Source organism: Gobius niger (assembly GCF_951799975.1).
Source record: "Gobius niger genome assembly, chromosome: 2".
Lineage (NCBI taxonomy): Eukaryota > Metazoa > Chordata > Actinopteri > Gobiiformes > Gobiidae > Gobius > Gobius niger.
Genome location: NC_136853.1, coordinates 17,523,812 through 17,540,838, shown reverse-complemented (window position 1 = coordinate 17,540,838; position 17,027 = coordinate 17,523,812). Strand labels below are relative to the sequence as shown.

The window sequence follows — 17,027 nt, the reverse complement described above, 5'->3', positions numbered from 1 at the left end:
GCCAAGTGTAATTTGTGTCATGTCCTGTCCTAAGAGGGTTGGGCCCATCAGTTGTTTTGTGAAGTCAGGTTGGTACACAGCTGAGAGCCCTTTTCAACAACTATTCAGCAATCCATCAATACTTTAAAGAAGAAGGGACCGGGAGTCACCTCTGCTGCTGAGGATGAGTTCATCCGAGTCACTTTCCTCAGACTTCCCGAAGTGACTGCACCTTAGAGGTGATGCCACACAGGTGCCAACCGGTCTTTTATTTTTGAATAGTGACCTCAAATACAACCCTGTGTGAGGGCATGTGACCAAGAAGGACTTGGCCTCTACAGTCACCTGACCTAAACACAATCGAGATGGTTTGGGATGAGAAGGAGTGAAGGCAAAACGGCCAAGTGCTCAGCATCCCTGGGAACTCCTTCTGTTGGAAAACATGTGCAAAGCAGTAATCAATACAAAGGGTGGCTATTTCTGAGAATCTAAAATATTTTATTTCACCTGTTTTTGTTGACTACATTTTTCCATGTGTGTCCATATAGTTTTTTATGCCTTCAGTGAGAATCTACAAAGTCAATAGTCCTGGAAATAAAGACAACTATGACATGAGATGGTGTGTCCAAACTTGACTGTATAGTGTACGTATTATGTTATGTTATTATGTTATGTCGGCGAGGTAAGCTTGTCCTAGCCTACTTCTGCGGTGTCTTTTAGGTTTACCGAATACTGGTTTTAGCCATTGGATCTGGCAGCCCGAGGCATGGGGCTCACTCTGCTTTCTGATTGGATTATAGTTCGAGATAGAACATTAAAAAAGTAGCCTAAACATTTAAACAACCATTTATATTATGTAAAATGCTTTTGTAATTGCGATGCTGGATTTGGACTTGTTTACCTGATACCCGGTGACACGAATAGATCATCCTCATGAAGTGGGTCTACAGTATTTAAAAAAGAATTAAAAAAAAAAAAACAACTTACAAACCTTTTTATGATGTTGCAGTCTAACCAGTAGAGGGCAATGTTTACGCAGCATGCAGATAGCGTTGCAAGACCACTACAAGACTATTTCATTAAACAAACAAAAACCCAGATAGATTTATGAGTTACTAGCGGAGCCAGGTTTCTCCTCACGTCATACTGTCCCATAAAGGAATCAGCCTCTTCGGCATCTGACCTCTCCTTTACGGAATTCTTGATCTGTTCTATAATTTAAGAGTAATCCAACAAACTTATGAATGAAAAAGTGTTTTAATGCGACGTGCTGATGTGTGGACCAGTGAGTATGCTATATTAAAAGACTCTTACACTTAGGAGGACCACATTGAGTAGTGCACACAGTGTATAAGAACCTGCTAATCCGAAAAGGGCGTGTCTTGTCCCAGGCCGCCCCCAATCAGCTGTTTCCTTCAAGGGTTCACTGACTCTGCGCGTGGTTTACAAACTTTTGCCTCCTGTCGCGTGTCGCCCAGTCGGACATGAGCAACAGAGGGAAGGCTACATTTGGAAACGTGTAAAGTCGGCTCCATCATGTCGCTGTCGGATCAGTGGAGTCCGACTAGTGTGCAGGTCACTGTGCTCCAAGCGCGCGGCCTGCGGATAAAGGGCAAAAACGGCACCAACGATGCGTACGCGGTCATGCAAATGGGTAAAGAGAAGTACCAGACTTCTGTGGCGGAGAAGAGCGTGGCACCGATCTGGAAAGAGGAGGCCTCTTTTGACATGCCCTCAGCCCACCAGGGAGGCACAGAGCGAGGCGCGCTGCACGTCCACGTTCTGCACAGGGCACTTGTTGGTCCAGACAAACTCCTGGGACAGGCAGTCATCAACAACCTGCTGCAGCTCAGCGAGGACAAGGGCCGTGACAAGACACAGTGAGTATCATACACTGCTTTATCCCTCTGGCCTACAAGTCTTTGAGGTTTCACTTCCAGAACTAATGTGAAGTTTTAATTGAATAAGCTTACATGCCCTCTCTTGAATGCTTCATGTCATGTCACTAACACAACCACACAGAGGTGATTCATGTGGAATCCAGTCAGTGCCTCTCTCTGCGCATGAATAAAACAATAGGTGCAGCATAGGCATATTCTGTTACTTATGGAGCAAATGAGTTCCCCAGGTGTCTCTTGATTTTCATCTCCACTGAAGCCCTCGTCTGTCTCTTTAAAAGGCAGAGCACACAAGTTCTCTGTATAGAATATATAAGGAGTTTCTTCTGCGTCCCTTAGCTTCATATCGGGTTGGCTTGAGTCCTACAGCTGTAAGAGTATCAGAGATCAACAAATGAAGGGGCTGAAGGATAAAGCTCTCACATGTTTGTAATGATACATAACCATAACTGTACAACACAATACAAAGAAAGGACAACTTTAAAATCACAAAGCATACAAAAAGGTTAAAGCCTAAGAATTCAGTTTGGAGTCACGAGGGGCCATAGGTCTGTCTGAAAAGGTAAGTTTTAAGAAGGGATTTGAAATGAGTTATGGTCTGGGTTCATGTGTTTGGTCAGGCCCTTAGGAAGTAGGGAGTTCCAAAGTGGCGGTGCAGAGTAACCAAAGGCTCAGGAGGAGGACGAGGAGGAGGAGGAGGTCACCGAGGTGTGATGGATCAAGGTTAGTGCTTTGTAAGTGAGCACAGGGACTTTAAAGTGGATGCCTTTCTGAATGGACAGCCAGTGAAGATCTGGGGTGATAGGAGATGAACGGCTATTATTCGTGCTGCAGAGTTCTGCACCATTTGTTGTTTACGGCGGAGTTTGAGAGGTCGTCCATGAAGTAGTGAATTACAGTAGTGTATGTGGGAATTGAACTCCGTACTGGATACATCTGTGATATTGAAATGACAAGTTTGATACTGAATCAGACTTTACGTTAATGAGTTTTGCTGAGGGCTGGGGACAATGCCTCCGTTTTGAGTAAAGTGTCATTCTACCACCTTATTATACAACATTGTGTTTGTTCATTTGTATCTTTTGTGCTACAGATTTAACTCACGTTCGTAAATGACTTTGCTTGTTTTGCCTAATCAGTATTTCCATGGATTTTCCCTCCAGTCTGGTTTTAGTTTAGCCTCTCATTCCAGCAGCTTTTATCAGTGAAAAGCAAATAGACATGGCAACAGACAAGGTCAGTCACCGAGGGCCGCAGTTGTGTTAGCACTGACTCCCACAACATGTCGTGAGTGAGTGTTATGGTGGTTTTAATTCATAAAGGTATGCGGAGAATGCCATAAGACTGTATTGAAGAGGAAAAGGCTCACTATGTGCTTTTCAACATTCTAAAGGCAGGTGTGAGGGGCTGTGTGTTGTCATATCATATATATCATATATCATATCGTATAACACACTTTTGTCCAGATTCAGTATAGTTCAGGTCTTTGGTAAGTGACTTTTCCTGGACTTGGACTCAGCTGGTTGAACCACTGGTATTCATCACCTTTAGGAACTGGATGAGGCGTAGGGTTTTCTTTCAGCTCATTTGACCTGAAGCTGTTCTGGTACAAAGCAGCAGTTCACCCCTAAACGGTGACTTCAGAACGTTTATCTTTACTTTACTGTCTTACGGTCTATGTAGGCTGGGCATTAATGAGCATGAAATCGTGATCTGATCAGTGTGATCATCTACTTTCTTCTCTGATGTCTATCAATCACAGACTTTTCCTCACTCGCTCCGCCAGGGTGAGTCTCATCATGGTCTAAGTGAGAGACAGGTCGATTTAAGCTTTGCATTCACAGTGGAGCGTGAGTTTTCAGAAGCAGCAGATGACTTTAGTTCCCTCCTTAAAGCCAATGTAAATTTACTAAGTGTGTATGAATCAAAATAGTTTATTTATATATATATATATATATATTGCCATATTGCCCGCCCCTTTAATCATACACATTTTCTATTGATACTACACTGATTTCATTACTATGGTGCATTATAAATTAAAATTTAGATCAGAAGAAAAAAAATCATAAGTATTCATAATAACAGAAGTATTCAGACTATTGCTCCCAATAATAGCTGTTTTTGGACATTCATAAAAGTATTGTGAATTAAGAGGATTCTAAATTCTATTCCATTCATTGTGTTGAAAAATTATCTTTTATACTGTCAAAGGTGTACACAAGTCCTATAGTTACTGATGTGTTACTGTTTGTTTTGGAATGAGGGGAGAAAAAAAAGCTGGATATATTTTAGGGCTGTTCAGTTATGGAAAATAATATATATATAGATGGATGGATAATTGAAATCATGGTTATCCTAGCTACTATTTGTCAACTCAAATATGTATATATATATATATATATATATATATATATATTTTTTTTTTTTACAAGACAATGCAAAGTGCATTCTATGATGTTGTTGAATTATATCAAGTATGTTCACGTATGTAATCAAATGCAGGGCCCTCTAATGTGTTATTTTTTTCAAAGAATATGAAAGATAACACAAAACTGAGTTTGCACTTTTTAAATCATAATGAAAGAAAAAGGTACAAAAGGTTTATGATCAAGAGGAATGGGACACTTTACCATTAGATTATTTACAGATGATGTTAAAGGGGCAAATACACAGATGTGTGTATGTAAACATTGGATCAGGGTCATTTGGTACTCTCTTTTTTTCACCACAAATGGCTTCACACAACCACTAACTTGAGTGAAATAAAAACTTTTTGTGTTATCTTTCATGTTCTTTGAAAAATTGTCAAAAATTCTGCCAGAGTATGTTCTTTTGAGCACAACTGTATGAGCTGCCATAGAAACTGAGTTGCGTTGAACACATTGCAAAGTCATTGTATAAGTATAGTTTCTTTTTTTCTTCAGTTTTTCCCCCACATCATTCTACTTAATTTGGGATTAAGTCGAGGGCTATGAATACTTCTTAACCCCATGGTAAAGGCCCGACAGTGTTGTTTCATTGTTTCATTGCTGCTCTGTGATAAGACGAGCTCTGGCCTTTGTCTTATCTGTGACAGGGCTCAGGAAGGAGGATGAGCGCTGGCAAAAAGAACACTACATTTACAACGCCTCATGACTCATGCTCTGTGTCAGCACATCCTCATCACACTATTCACTGTAGAGTCAAAGACACTTTTAATTCCTCATTTTACACGCTGCACTTTAGCCGTGACACCCAGGCTCTTGTGAAACTTCCATTCGTAAAGTGAAAGTTCTGCTTTTTGAGGAGGGCATTTGTCTGTCTGTGTGGTTTTGGTGGCTGGCAGTTAAAATTTCCAATCATTTTCCTCATAGACTTCTAGAAAATCTTAGATGTCTAGAATACCAAATGTTTGCAAACTGGTGGTTGGTTTATAAAGACTCGGATAAATCTCCCCTAAGATTTAGTTAGAATAATAGTGGTGTTTAACAAAACTTTAGAGATGAGGATCTACCAGTGGGTTTCTCGGTGGGCGGGACTTTTGAGGTTCATTGCATTTTCTAGATAAAGACGTGTCTATCAACAGTTTACAGAGGGGCAACATCGGAGACAACAGGAAATGTGGGTTACAGTTCAGATACATAAACACGTGCGCCTACTGCTGGCATATAGCAATATAGCATTTTATAAAATTACTGAACATATAGATATTTTAGATGCATCATTTGAAGCTACAAAATATATAAATGCAAAGAGGCATAAGAAGAAGAAGAAGAAGATCTTTATTTATATAGCGCCTTTCACAGACATATAGTCACAAAGCGCTTTACATGAGACAATTGTACATTCACTCCATACTCGGTGGTGGAAAGCTACGTTTGTAGCTTCAGTTTCCCCTGGGGGAGACTGTCAGAGGCGCTTTCGCGACTACACACGTCTGCGCCAACAGACCCTCTGACCACCACCATACATTCACTCACACATCAAGAACCTTTGTAAGCCCGATTAAAGCATAATATACTGTAAATAATGTTTTGGCAATGTCTGTGCTGAACGGGTGCTTCAGATCTCCTTTTTGTTCAGCTTTGATAATGATTTGGATTTTATCACAGTGAATGTGTACTTGGTGTGCTTCTTCTGAAGGTCCACACTTCACTGTGATCGCCTAAATCTCACTGTCGCTCACTCAGAGCTCGACGAGACTGACCAGCAAAAGCGGAGAGTAACCACGATAGTCATCGAGATCACAATTTGTTTTTCACGGTCATATCGCTCTTCTCTAGTTCAGCCAAATGGATTAAGATGGTCCCGTTTCTTAATCAAACCTTTTATGTTTTTTGTACTTTTTGAGTAAATTGCTCTAAGATTTCAGTGTGATACAATACGTGGAAGTAATGCCTGGGAGCCTGAAGAATGCTGATGGCTGCTTTCAGGAAAAAGGCATTTCCTCCTTCTATTACTTCATACCAGACTTGGAGGGAGAGTTAAGCCTCCGACTGGACGCCTTAAACTCCTACAATGTCTAATAGTGTAAATGTAGCAGAAGACCTCACAATAGATTCGGATAAGTCGTGCCTGACCCCTCCTCATTTCCTCTGGAATCCACTTTTCTGTCACGTTTGTTTGTTCAGTGAAGAGCTGACTTTGGATTTTTGCCCGATAGGCACTTTTTCTGCTGACATTACATTTTTTATTTCATTTGAACGTTTTTTTCTTCTGTGGGCTGGACAAATACTGACGGATTGTTACTGAATTATGTTTAAAAAAGGGTGTTTACCAAAGTACCATTAATATTATTATATTTATATTATTACTATTTGTATCTAAACCACCTACTCTATGTTGATCAAATATGCTGATTAAGCATCATTACTACATTGTGCTAAATGATTGACTCAAGGTAATATTTATTTTATTCCAAATGCCAAAGAATTTTTTTTTTTCCCCAACAAGTTAACAATCTTGTGTGTGTAGAGGAATGTAATAGCACGGTGTTCAGACCACACACTAATCTTGTTAGGTAACAAGCTAATTCTGCACTCAGTCATGTTGAGCGTCTTAGAAACAGCAGTCATGAGCTGTGCACTTTACTACAATATAAAGTGGGAATTGGACTGTTGTAAAATGTTAACTCGGTGGATCTTTGTAATTGCTCTATGACTCCAGAAGATAAAGAAGAAGAATGAGGTTTAAGATCCGCCTGACCATGCTGGGACTGTTTAAAATGAAAGAAAATACTGAGGACTTCAAAATACAATACATTAACAACATCTTGGTTTAAACTTTATAACATTTTTATAACAACAATGATGAGCTACATATCTGATCAGTTTTAAAATAATTGTAGCTTTCTATATATTTTTTTTAAGTCTATGGAAACAATTCTGATTATTATTGAGCTGTAGAAATGAGGCAGGTCAGGCAACTGACTCAGCTGACTCGGCTGACTCAGAGTGACCACATTTCCACAACACAACATGTACTGGTCCATCGTGTTCTCAGTTTGTTACTTTTAATGTAACGTCATTTCTCCTCCGCTTCGGATTCAAATAGATTCTTAGTTTGCTGGACACCACCTTTGTTGTCATTTCAGCACAAGATGCAATTGTTCTTTAGTGAGAAGATGAGCCTGGAAGAATGTGAATCATTTCCAAATGGATGTGTTGAATAGAAATAAAGCATCCTTTTTTTTCTTCCAGATGCTACAGAGCCATGATGTTTTTTTCAGGACAGTAAATATGAATATGAAGAAAAATCAGACATTATTGTTTAAAACCACCATGACAAGGAGAATGTTTTCACCAAGTCTGATGAAGTAGGCTTGTTCTGCACAGGTCACTTGGAATAACTTATGCCCACTTACTTTCTTTTAACTGATTTTATTAAACATGTATGTCACTCACATAAATATCTTCCACCTGCTGAATCGCTAACGCTTATTCACCTTATTCCGCCCCGCCCACTTTTGCCTCTTTTTGCCTTGTCTCTGCACTTCCGTTGTACAGACACTTCCGGTCCAGCGCGAAGCCCGTTCATTTAAACGAACAAGGAGGGAAAATATTCTCCGATTGATTTGTGTAAAATGTCCCATGTTCATTTGTGAAAAATTGAATGTCCACTTATTTTCATTTCAATAAAGTATTTTCTTATCATGATGTTACAGATCAATTATCAATCATATCTATTAATAAAGAAATGGAAAAACATTTAACAAGGATCATGTGATTTTTGACACTATCCTTGAGACGGGCTATTTACATTAACATAAAGTGATCGGACCATGACAACTTGTGCATTACAATTGTCTTGGATCAGTTATTCTTTAACAACATTTCTTAAACTAAAACACAAACGCTTTTATTTTATTAGGCCACATTAGTTATTTCTATCATTGTCTGTCCCATCCTCTAACCCTAACCCTAACCCTAACCCAAACCCATTAGTTGCCTTTAGCGTTAGCATACGGCCGCTAGTATTAGCATGCTGTTGCTAGCCACGGCATTTTGCATGGCGATCAAAAATACTTTTGAGGAGGAATTCTCCAGGTTCTTCAAAATGATCTAGAGCATGCCCATATTTACCTCGATGTAGATGGTGAAAGTTGTGTTTTTAAAGCAGTGAGAGCAAAAACACGGCTCAGTATCGGATATTAGTAGCCTTGGTAGTCGATAGCCTACCAATAAAATCGTGGCATTTTGAACCACAGTTTAAACATAACAAAGGCCAAATGGGTAGTTATAAGTTCTTTTTATTTACAGTGGTTCCCAACTTTTTTGTCTCACGTACCCCTTTACTCATTCATTAACACTCCAAGTACCCCCGATGTCGAGGATCCTTATCTTTACAAAGTAAATCATTCAGTATTTAGTGTTGTGTTAAAGAACAAAACTTTTACTCAAAAACAATCAGGGAAACACTGCTTTTATGAATAGGCCAATACAGTGTGATCATAATTGGGCAAAAATAATCCATTCTCATCAAAAAGTGGTAGTAAATAACTTCCACAACATCTGTTCTGATCGTCGTTTCTTTCCTTTTTCCTCCCCTTAGGTGGTTCAAGTTGCTGGACAAGTCTGGAAAGCCGGATAAGGACCGGGGCGAGGTGCTTGTGGACATCCAGTTCACAAGGAACAACCTGACGGCCAGCATGTTCGATATCTCCGCCGCAGGCAAGTCACGATCGCGCCTCGGCAAGTTAAAGATCAAAGTCAAGGGCAAGAAGAAAGAAGACATCCTTTCGGAGTCACCGTCCAACACGGCGCCGGCCCTCTCTCGGGTGATGACGGACAGCGAGGGAGAAGGGGACAGCGGCGGTGAGGGCGTGGCAGCAGAGAGAGAAAAGAAGAAGAAAAGCAAAGTCAAGTCGCTGTTTTCAAGCAAGACAAATCTACAGAAGAGTTTCTCTCAGTCCATGTCTGTCCTGCCAGGGAAGAACTCCTCTCTGAGTGGCAGCATGTCATCTGGTCTGAACGTGGAGGCACCTGAGGGTGAGAAAATGTATTGTTCGTCTCATGGTTGGCAACAGATTACTGCCCATAATAACCCTAAACATACTTGCTGTATCAGTGTAGGGCTGCACGAGTCTGGAAAAACACCTAAGATTTCAAGCATTATGACTCTGATTACATGTGCAGGTTATGCTTTAAACTCAAGGTTCAGTTGCACATTTTAAGCATTAACACCTGATGGAAGAAAAAAACTGCAAATGCAAGAATTATGCATTTGAAAACATGTTTGTAGGGGTCGGGTGGTGTAAAACATTCAATGGGGACTGATTATTTAGTTGTTTTTCAGAGCACGTTATCAACCTCTTTGCTAATTGTAGCCATTGAAATAGCACTTTTGACTTGATTGTGAATAATTGTCCAGCCCTTAAAGTCAAGTAATTAATCCCAGATGTGTGACATTATTCAAAGAAAAAAACAAAACTGACTGATTTTACTCCTACTAACGAGGTTTTCCTGGATGTCAGAGGTTAGATCTTCTGTCTGGTCCAGGGACGTGCACAGATAGAGCCCAGGTGCTCAAGCACCTGCCCCTTTGCCCTGTGCCCTTTTAAGTGCCCTTCTCATGACCACAGTTATTTTAATTTTTTTTTTTTTATTTGCCAACATATTCTGAAAAAACAGTTTTAATTCTCAACTTCAAATTGAGAAGTCCTGCCGCTTGTGTTCACAAAAGGGCAACTGCACTGTCCCCGTGTTTCCCGCTTGAGAAGATATTATCTACTATAACTTTTATGTACAAACAAGCGCAACAAGACTGGATGATTAAGAGAACTTTGAAATGAGAAGGGCCGATAGCAGTAAGAAGTCAGGAACTTTAGCGGTTCTGTTTGTCGTGCTATAAAATGTTTTTAAAATGAGCTCTATTGAGCTCTCTCTAAGTCACCGGGCGTAGACCAGGGCCAGAGCAGGGTGAGGAGGAGAGGTGCCTGGGCTCTGGAACCTGTGCCTCTGTGGGAGGAACACAGGAACAACCCAGTGGATCATTATTAGTATGTAAGCATGATGTAGACAAAACAATGATACTGGACAAACCAGATGTAAGTTTTAAGTGTATAGTACCTTTTCATTATTTATTAATATTTATACTAATCGTAAATGCAGAGCCTTGTGATTGACTTTATAGGACGAGGTAGGACAATCCACTACAGGGGTGGGCAATTCATTTTCATAAGGGGCCACATGAGAAGCCTGAATTGAGTCGGAGGGCCGCATCAACAATAACTAAAACTTATATCGGGATATAAGTATAATAATATATGGGTAGTGTATCGCCAGGGTCCATAAACAAAAGCTCCAAAATTAAAAAAATGTTTTGATTGGGAAAATGAAGACTTTTTGAATAAATGAATAATAATGAGCCCGACAGGACTGTAGCCCTTTACAAGCCTGTGTCACAAGTCTCTGCTACATTGTGTCAATATTCATTCACACCACACTCCGTGGTAGTAAGCTACTATTGTAGCCACAGCTGCCCAGGCGCAGACTGTCCATTTCCCACTTGCAAGTCACACAATGTGTTGTTTATATCCTGATTTCTTATTATGTCCGTTCCCTCTGCTGGACACCTGTGGAATTCTTTGCTTTTATTCTTATTTAATCTGCCCCTAGTGGCTGGAGTGACATTCTGGTAATTAAAAAAAAAATCACTCCGCACAGGAATGGGCTAGAGACTTACTTTTTTTTTTTGGACATTCTTGTGAATTTATGCTCTTCAAGTTGTGGGCCGGACAGAATCATCTCGCGGGCCGGATGTGGCCCGTGGGCCGTATTTTGCCCAGGTCTGATCTAGTATAATATTAGGTCCACATTATGGACCATCGCATTGTGCATGTTATATTACATTTCGAAGTCAGCAGCAGTGTTATTAGTTGCAAAAAATAAAGAAATCACTTTTTTTTTTCCGACAGGAGAAGAAGAGGGGTGCCCTTTTTTCATGGTTGAGCACCTGCCCCTCAAAATGTCTGTGCACGTCACTGGTCTGGTCTGTAACTAAACTGTGCTTTGGTTGTCTTTTCAGGTAAAAAGAAGTTCAAGTTCCTGAGCCATAAACGCACTGCGAGTTCAGATAAAAAGGAACAAAAACTTGCAGCAGAACAAAGCAACCTGTGCATCAACGGCAGCCATGTTTACTGCGAGGAGCCTGCCCCCCGGACGTCCCGTGCCAGCTCTAACTTTAGCCTGGCCAGTTCAGGGGTAGGCTCCATGGACGACGTCCCGGACAGCTCACCCCCGTCTGTTGGGTCAAGGGGCTCTGTGCGTCGCAGATCTCCATGGACGGAGGAGGAGGAAGAGGAGACTATTGAAGAGAACGCTCGGCAAGTGGACGAGGAAACGCTCAGGAGACGAGAGCTGGTGAAGTTGGGTGAGGAGGAGTGTAGGAGGGAAGAAGAACAAAGGAGGGAAGAGGCAGAAAGAAGACAAAGGGAGGAAGAGGAACATAGAATGGACGAAGAAAAGAGTCGACAAGAGAAAATAAGGATTGAGCAAGAGAGGCTTCAGAAAGAGGAAGAAGAGAAACGGGCTGCGGAAATGATGAGAGTAGAAGAAGAAAGAAAAAAGAGAGAAGAGGAAGAGCGGGTAGAGGAACGAAAAAGAGTGGAGCAGGAGGAGCTGAGGAGAAAGGAGCTGGAAGACAAGGAGCGTGTTAGAAGAGAAGAAGAAGAAGAAGAAAGGATTAGGTTGGAGGAAGAAGAGAAACGACAGCAAGAAGAAATGAGACTGGAGGCAGAGAGAAAAGCAGTGGAGAAGAGGAGACAGGAAGAGAGGGAAGAACTATTGAAGCTGGAGGAGGAAAGGGCAAGAAAGGAGACACTTGTAGAAGAAGAAAGGAAAAGACAGGAAGAGTTAAGAATTGAGAAGGAACGTGAAGAAGAGCAAAGGATTGAGGAAGCGCGGAAGAGGGAGGAAGACGAAAGGAAACGACTTGAGGAGGAAGAAAAGATGAGGCTTGAGAGAGAAAGGGAGCGGCAAAGAGAGGAAGAGGAGGAAAGAGAGGAACAGAGAAGGCTGGAGGAGGAGACGAAATGGCAAGAGCTACAGCAGGAGCAAGAAAGAATCAGAGAAGAAATAAAGGTCAAAAAAGAAGAAAAGATGAGGCTTGAGAAGGAACGAGCAGAGGAAGAAATGAAGCGACAGCAGGAAGAAGAGGAGGAGCAGAGAGTGAGGGAAGCGCTGAGCAGAGCGATGGAGGAAGAGGAGAGACGAAAGAGGGAGGAGGCACTAGAGAAGGAGAGACTGGAGAAGGAGAGACTGGAGAAGGAGAGACTGGAGAAGGAGAGACTGGAGAAGGAGAGACTGGAGAGACTGGAGAAGGAGAGACTAGAGAGACTGGAGAAGGAGAGACTAGAGAGACTGGAGAAGGAGAGACTAGAGAGACTGGAGAAGGAGAGACTAGAGAGACTGGAGAAGGAGAGACTGGAGAAGGAGAGGAGACAAGAAGAAGAAGAAAGGAGGAGACAAGAGAAGGAAGAGGAAATTGCAGCAGAAGAAGCCCAAAGACGTAGTAAACCTAACTGTACAGATGCAACTTCAACAAACCCTTTTGATGAAAGTGATGAAGACAACCTTCATGAAGAAAATGCACTCGAAAACACGGGCAGAGTGACCAGTGCTCGGCAAAGGTGTGTTCAAAATCACAAAACTGTTGTGTATACAAAACAGTTTATATCATTCATCCACCCATCCATAACCCCCCAGCAGGGAGTTGGAGAACGATGCTCATCTTTTATACTCTTCGTCAGTTATATTGATAGTGGCAGTTTTGGATGGTTGCAGATCATATAATACAGCTCTACTGCTGACTTGAACAATGCAGCAGGCATACTGTTACAATTTATATTTCCTCCTTTCTTTTTCCCATAGCATCAGCTATAGACATGCATTATAAAGCCCCGATCGCTGTTTGTGTAATGGGCAGAATAGGAAGGTGGTTTTATACAGTCTAAAAGTATTTCAAAGGCGTTTAACGGTATATTGACTTTTGCAGTATGAAGTGAACGTATATTGCAGCTTGAGCAACATTAAAATGTCAAGCTTTTGCTGCAAGTTCATGGTTCGAAGCCAGGCTCCTACAGTATGTTGAGGATTAGTTCTATGACCGGAGCATTTGATAAGCTTTGTGTTACTCTATCCTCCCTTTTTCAGTCTGTGACGCATTTGTGACTGGTCAATGTGAATCTGACACTGTCATGAAAACTGCATAGCTCTGTGCCGCCTGTGTGTGAGGCTCTCTAGTGTGTCACTGTACGGGAACTATCAGCATCTGATGAAACGTTCTGCAATAGCTGTACTTTTACTTCAATTACCGAGCAGTAATGCCACACCAACTTTATTTATAAAGCACTTTAAAAACTTTACAGCTTGGCCAAAACACAAAATATATACATAATCAATAATGCATAAGATCAAACAGTTTCAAAAGCACGTGTTTTGAAAAGTGACTTAAAAACTGAGCCCGTCTAATCTGTATTGGCAACTGATTCCAAAGCTCGGTCCCCACAAAGTTTCGCTTGGTCTTGGGGACCATAAGCTGCAGCTGATCTGCTAAATAGTAGCTCTTTGTAGTGGTAGAAAGATGTTGCATATCCTTCATTTTCATCATCAGAAATAAATACCCATGAGCACCTCAAACTCACCCTTTGATCTGTTGTTTTTCATCACTTTATTTTGTCCTGTTATGTATTAAAGCCTAAATGTGAATACACTTTTTTTCATTTTCTAGGTGTAAATTGCCTGTAAATTCTTCTGGTGATGTCAGCACAACAAAGGAGAAGCGTCAGGCTCCTAAACCACCCAGAATTACCTCATCAAGGAGACAGCAGGAAGCACTCCATGAAGCCCAAGTGGATCAACAAGGCAAAGACAAACAGATAAAAACTGCCAGCGTTTTGCCTCGGCGTGCTGTGCAGTCGTCTTCCCTTATAAAAAATAACCAACCCGAACATTTGTCACGCACAGACAGAAGGCCTGCACCACCAATACCTGGTCCAACAGAGGAGGAACATAAAGATCCTCTGTTTACATCAAAACAAACCCCTGCTGTGTCCAGTTTGAATCCATTTGAAGACGGTGAAGACGTGGATGAGCTTGATGACACGCCCGCAGCTGCTCCCGTTATGCAGCCGCCCTCTGTGCAACACCCTGCAGGGAAAGAGACTGTGCCTTCAATCCAAATCAAATCTTCAAAGACAGCCCATGCTCCAGCGCCGCCTGCAATTACAACCAACGCACCCAGCATTGACACGTGCCATGCGGTGACAATATCTGATATCAGTGAGAAGAAAGACTGCGCACCTGTTCAGCAGACTTCACCCAAGGAGCCCTGCCCTGTTCAGGAGGAGGCCGCGATCGACGCTCCCCCTGTCCCTTCACGGAGGTAAGAGGCAGTCACACAGATCATTTCCTTCAAGCTCCTGGTTAGTTATCTATTAGTGGACTTACAGACAACAGGGGGCGACAGTGGCGCAGATGGTAGAGCAGGTTGTCTCGTGATCGTGTCTATGTACACTGGTGTATGAATGGGTGAGTGGTTCCTTGCTGTAAAGTGCTTTGAGTGCCTAATATAGGTGGAAAAGCGATGTGTATAAGTTGAGGCCATTTACCATTTACCATGCTAATACATCCATGTCGTAGATCAATTATATAGTCAGAGTAAAACCTTTTTATATATCTCTATCTCTAAGAAGGTCCAAGAAGTTTTTACAATTTAGTTCAGTCAAGAGGTTGATTTAGCCTTCAAATAAATAATGTAGACAGGAGTTTCAGTCACAATTCAGAACACAGGACCCTGAAAACATTGCTTGAGCTCCAACACCCAGTAGAATAATGTAGCCTGTAGCTGCACATACTGGGAACCTCTGGAGATGGACAAAGATGTATCAACACTCACAACAGCATTGGTATTAGCAGTGTATTCAAATTACCAGATTTTCATTTGATTAGAGTGACCAGTTTTCAGAGAGAGTCCCAGTTTTGAGCCCTATGTCCCAGTGGATTTCTCCAAAATCATTCATTTGAGTTTTAGATACAATACGTTTTAGACACGCTCTGTCCCAGGTGTGTCACCAGAACAATGCTTAAAGTGGCTTTTTTTTTACTTGAAACTTTTGGCCATGTGCACGGCAATTTTCCAGAGTGACTGAACTCAGCTCAAAAGTCTATCACCTCAAAGCTGATCGGTTCATGTAAATGACAGTAGAGTCTGAGAAACCAAAAGTTTCACTTGGAAAAAGTCACAGTTTTGATCCCACCACAAACTTCCATTGTGTTCCAGTTTTTATATATGGAAAATCTGGTCAGCCTAAACTTTATGTGTGTACAGTAACTATACAGGACAAGTATTCCAGCATTGATTGTTACGTGGACATTATATTCAGAGCTTTACACCCTACACTGCAGGCTTGATGCTCCTACACAACACTTTTACATGCCCACTGCCAGCCCGAGCACTCATTGCCTAATGCACACACATGCACTGTTACCTGTATGTACGATTAGGCTACTAACAACTAACTGATCACTTGGTAAAGTCTCCTAAACTACATGCTGCACTTGGTGTTTTTGTTGTTTTTTCAGACTTCAACCAGTGAGGCCTTTAAATCCTCAGGATCAGCCTGTTTCATCGATTCAAGACGAAAAGGATAAGAAATTCACTGGTGAAATCAACAGTCGAGGGAAAGAAAATGTATTGCTCTCTCTCTTTCGGTATTTTTCTAAATTATAAATCCCTTATTAGCTGCTTTGTAATTTCTTTGTTTCTCTCATGTTGCCACAGGTCAAAGACGCTGGACCATATGCATTGCTAACTCAAGAGGAGCTCATCTCTTTGGTGCTTAAACAAGAGAGCCAGCTAGTGGAGAAAAGCAAAAAGATATCTGAGCTCGAACAGTACATTGATCAGTTGCTTGTGCGAGTTATTGAAGAAGCTCCCAATGTCCTCATGTCCATGATGCCTTTAAAGTAGCCTTTTTCATGATAAGCAGGCCAAGGAAATCACGGACCTACTACACGGCTTGCATCATACTGAAACTGCCTAATTTCCACATATATTTCTACATATGTATATCTCTAAAACATAAACACGGTATATTGATACATGTGAATCCATATTTCATTCTACTTGTACATAAATCAATTAACTAATAACTATGATCTCTGATTTTTTGTTTTTGTTTTGTTTACTGCTGTCTTTTCTGTAGACTTATACCATCCTGAAATCAACTCAGACTAAAATAATCCAATGTCCTGCTTTTGTGACCAGTCTTAAGGTTTACTGCTTAGTAAATTTAATTCAACCAGTTTATAATTACACTAATGAGCATTTTGTGTTTTCCAGAGTTTGAGGGAAACGTGTCTTTTCACTGTATTATGATTATTATGAACTAATAAAGAGTATTTTTGCTTATTCTTAAATGTGAACCTTGTTGTTTGTAAAATTATAACACCCATTTTTTTTTTTTTTGCTGATCTTGTCACATAGCAGGAAGGTAAGTCGGCATACTGTAGTTGTGGCTCGTCTGTAGGTCTAACTGGATGGGATGGAAGACTGGTGGAATACAAGATTTAGCTGGGCTGTCTGAGTTCAGTCTGGTAGTCGGAAGGGTCAGTGTGTGTCAGTCAACCTCAACAACACCATCCGTGGTGTGCACTACGAGGACCTAAC

General features: G+C 41.3%; 1 protein-coding gene across 1 annotated transcript; it reads left to right on the top strand.

The window, feature by feature from the left end:
• Nucleotides 1-1,431: 1,431 nt before the first annotated feature.
• On the top strand, nucleotides 1,432-16,517 carry rab11fip1b (RAB11 family interacting protein 1 (class I) b). Its single transcript, XM_079552254.1, has 6 exons — nucleotides 1,432-1,859; nucleotides 8,910-9,346; nucleotides 11,385-12,789; nucleotides 14,088-14,741; nucleotides 15,941-16,049; nucleotides 16,140-16,517. Exons 1-6 carry the CDS (start codon nucleotides 1,516-1,518, stop codon nucleotides 16,326-16,328), a joined length of 3,138 nt encoding a protein of 1,045 aa, XP_079408380.1. The 5' UTR covers nucleotides 1,432-1,515; the 3' UTR covers nucleotides 16,329-16,517.
• Nucleotides 16,518-17,027: the final 510 nt, after the last annotated feature.